Source organism: Haematobia irritans, chromosome 3, assembly GCF_050003625.1.
Source record: "Haematobia irritans isolate KBUSLIRL chromosome 3, ASM5000362v1, whole genome shotgun sequence".
Classification (NCBI taxonomy): domain Eukaryota; kingdom Metazoa; phylum Arthropoda; class Insecta; order Diptera; family Muscidae; genus Haematobia; species Haematobia irritans.
The window spans coordinates 26,644,391-26,648,307 of record NC_134399.1 but is presented as its reverse complement, the minus strand read 5'-3'; the positions used below and the strand labels follow the sequence as shown (position 1 = coordinate 26,648,307).

Here is a 3,917-nt window from a genome sequence, read left to right as displayed (position 1 = left end):
GAGCAGTGGTTAGCATGTCTGCCTTGCATGCAAAGGGTCGTGGGTTCAATCCCTGCTCCGACCGAACACTTATTTTTTTTTTTAATTTACATATTTATACTATATTAAATTTTTATAATGAAACTTCGAAATGTGGGTTATTAAAGATTTATAGTCAGTAACAGTGCTTGATATACACGAAATTGACAGATTTTTGGATAAAATATTATTTTTTATTGCAAAAATAACAATTTTGTAACAAAAAACGGTTTTTGGTACAAAACTTTAAAATTTGAAAGGAATTCAAAAACTCTAACAAAGGAAGAACGTGGAGTCGAGTATAAACATACATAAATAATTTTATAATATAAACATAAATTTATTTAGGCATGAATAGTTTTTTACTAGTTTTTACTCGCTCTAAAATGCCTTTTACTTTTTCTTTAATAATTCATTTAAAAAAAATAAACGTTTTAAATTGTTTTAGCTGCAAAACTCGAACTTAATGCCCGCTTTTATATTTGAAGGTGTCCGTCAACTCCTCGTGGACTAGGAACTAAACATGTCCACACATACATAAAATGCTGCTCTCAAGGCGAAAACATATGCTGTTTGTTTTTCAAATGTCTATTCTCTTGGTTTCGAATGTCTATTCTCTTGGTTCCGAATGTCTATTCTCTTTATTCAAATTAAATAATATTTAGAGTTAAGCATATCAAATTTTTGGCCTTATCATAAAACAGTTTTCCGAAACAACATACAAGCGGTTTCACAGAAATTGTTCTCTTTTGATTCTTTTGCTGTGTTATGTTGATATCTTTCGTCAACTCTCCCGGTTTCCATATCTATTTCTTTCTCTATACTCTCTCTGTCGCTTTGAATAAAATATCACAACATATGTATGTTTAGTCGAAATTTGTAAATTTATATATGTTTGCATTCACACATATGATTTTTATGAAACATTCATGCCCCAAACATAATGTATTCTACCATATTAACATAGATGTCCCAAACACTTAATGTTAGTTTAGGAACATTACTTGATTTTTATGAAACATTCATGCCCCAAACATAATGTATTCTACCATATTAACATAGATGTCCCAAACATTTAATGTTAGTTTAGGAACATTACTTGTTTGCACTGAAATATATTGTGTTTTAAAATTGTGCCCGAAACACATTTTGTTTATATCGGAACATATGAAAAACATATTTTTCTAACAGTGCAGAAAATACAAATATGGCCAAAATTCTCACACTTTACACAAAATTCTGTGAGGATTTCCCCATATCTTAGCCATGTCCTACACACTGCAATGCCAAAATTTCCACAGAACGGATGAGTTTTAAATATAGCCCCAAGTCACCCGACTAGACCAAATAATATATCACAACCCACACTTGACCACATATCTTGGCGAGATCTAACCAATCCTTGTAAAATCGCCACTGCTGAGTAGCAAAAATTGTAAATATTACTCTAATTGTCCTATTTGGTCATGTTTCGACAAACTGCCGCATGCCATATAGGTGCGTTAAATGTGCTCAGTCACATGGGGCTGGGAATTGTAAAATTCCTTCGAAAGAGGAGAATTTACAGGAAACCGTAGAAAAGGATCCCATTACTGGGGAAATTAAGAAGAGAATAGGAATACCGGTTCGTTGTGCAAACTGTAATGTGGAGGGTCATGTAGCCAGTTCTAAGGACTGCCCCAAAAGAATTGAAATCTTGAAACGAATTGAGAATAGAAAGACTACTAGTATTGCAAATAGTGTGAATATTAGAGAACGGGCGGAAAACAATATTGCATATGTACGTGACGGGGCGACATACGCGGATATGACTAAAGGGACGATGATGAAACCATCTAGAATTGATAAAATGAGGGTTACGCCTGAGGCTAGTTTGAATTATACGAAACAGGCTGAAACGGCTATGGGCTGGTTTGATGGAGAATTGAAACGACTTATAGGAAAAGACTTTGTGACTTGCATGAAACGGATAAATTCTTTTGTAGACACCTACAAACACTTTAAGACAGACGATGAAAGACTACAGGGCACTTTTGGCCTACTTCTCAGTCTAAGACTTTATGACTAGGCTCAAATGTATTTTTGTAAATGCAAACTCGATAGTGTCTCTTGACAGGAGACGCTATTTGATGTTATTTTTATAAAATTATAAACCAGATGTACTTTTGATAGCAGAAACGAAGCTATCAAATAGGCACATTCTGACATTGCCTGGTTATAAAGTCTTTAGACAAGATCGGCGTGCCGATCGTGCTGGAGGGGGAACGGCTATTTGTTTATCGGAAAAATGGAAGGGAGAGAGGTTGCAGGTGGATTTTGGTGGTATTGAGGCCACTGCAATTAGGGTTAGACGAAATATGGGACATATTATTTTCATGTCACTGTACCTTAGGCCATCAGAAACACTAACTTCTAATAGCTTAAATGCTATAGAAATGCTAGTGGGTAATGATGAGGCGTTGATAGGTGCTGACCTTAACGCAAAACATACTGACTGGGGTGGTGACGTAATTAACACAAGTGGCAGAGTATTGAGGCAGTGGTTGGATATGAGTCCTTCATTAATGATACGTCCTACGAATGGACCGACAAGGTGTACGGCAACATCAAGATCATATATAGATATGTTCATCACCTCATTAGGAATTAGACCACTGACAATGGGAACAGGATTACGGACATTGGACTATGAATCGGACCATATGGCTGTCCTTTTAGAAACAGACAGGGGTGCCCTTCAATCTAACAATGAGATAGAAGTATTCGATTTTTCCCGAATGAACATTACAAGATTTAAAAGGAGGTTGGCTGAGGAAATTGGCAATGAAATATTACCTACCGATCGTAATGTTTCTATTGGGGAAATCGATGGTGCTGTTGTTAGATTGACGGGTGCCTTTAGGACAGTCATGGACGAGACAATCAGGAAATTTCATCCCAGAGGTGATGGATTTCCTGATCTACCTGGGAACATTATGGACCTCATACGACAAAAAAAAGAGAATGAGAAGACGATTGTACAGGACAATGGACGAGACGGTATACCGCACGCTTAAGGCTGTAATTGGGAATATGACCAAAATTATTCAGGACCGAATTAGAATTTTTGAAAATAGACATCTCCTAGGTAAACTCCAAGGTATCTCGAGGGATAGATATATGCATAAGAGAATAAAGGCTATTATTGGCAGGTCTGGTAATAATGGTGAAATTAATGTATTAATCAATGGACAGGGTGAAACTATTGTCGCAGATCAGGAAAAGGTAGAACTGCTAGCGGACGGATTTTTAAATGTACAACGGGGTGTCTCAGACATTGATGGCCAGATAAATGAGAACATTACTGACTTTAGTACACCGTTAGTTACATTTGGACAGGGATATTTTGCTGATGGAACGATTATTCATGATTCTCCAAATATACCATTGAGACTGATAAAGACCGGTGAAATGGAGAATTACCTAAGGAGGCTTAATAATAAAAGGAGTAGTGGACATGATTACATTCTTAAGCGTGCTGGTGGGCATTTGGCTGAAATTTTGACAGTGATTTTTAATCACTGTTTTAATATGGGTTATTTTCCACACAGCTGGAGGAAATCTATTATAGTGCCGATATTGAAACCGGGCAAGGACCCTACAGACCCGAACTGCTACCGACCAATTTCATTGCTGTGCAGCATGGGTAAATTGTTTGAAATAGCGATTTTAGAGCGACTGAATGACCACATTGAGGACAATAATATACTATTGGACTGCCAATTTGGCTTTAGAAAAGAGACATCGACAGAACACGCACTAACGGTTTTGACGGACAGAATTACTAGGGGACTGAATGATAGGAGTGCTACAATTGCGGTAAGTCTTGACTTTAGCAAGGCGTTTGATAGTGTTTGGCA

The 3,917-nt window shown here is 36.8% G+C and overlaps 1 protein-coding gene across 1 annotated transcript; it reads left to right on the top strand.

Moving 5' to 3' along the window:
- The first annotated feature begins 2,092 nt into the window (after positions 1-2,092).
- Positions 2,093-3,707, top strand: LOC142230804 (uncharacterized). The gene is made up of 4 exons (XM_075301429.1): positions 2,093-2,102; positions 2,176-3,057; positions 3,146-3,564; positions 3,609-3,707. Exons 1-4 carry the CDS (start codon positions 2,093-2,095, stop codon positions 3,705-3,707), a joined length of 1,410 nt encoding a protein of 469 aa, XP_075157544.1.
- Positions 3,708-3,917: the final 210 nt, after the last annotated feature.

What these genes read in the sequence shown, in the direction of transcription:
- LOC142230804 (XM_075301429.1), top strand. An exon ending in ACAGGACAATGGACGAGACG is followed by an intron (nt 3,058 to 3,145) that starts GTATACCGCACG and finishes GACATCTCCTAG; the next exon opens with GTAAACTCCAAGGTATCTCG. An exon ending in ATTTGGCTGAAATTTTGACA is followed by an intron (nt 3,565 to 3,608) that starts GTGATTTTTAAT and finishes TTTTCCACACAG; the next exon opens with CTGGAGGAAATCTATTATAG.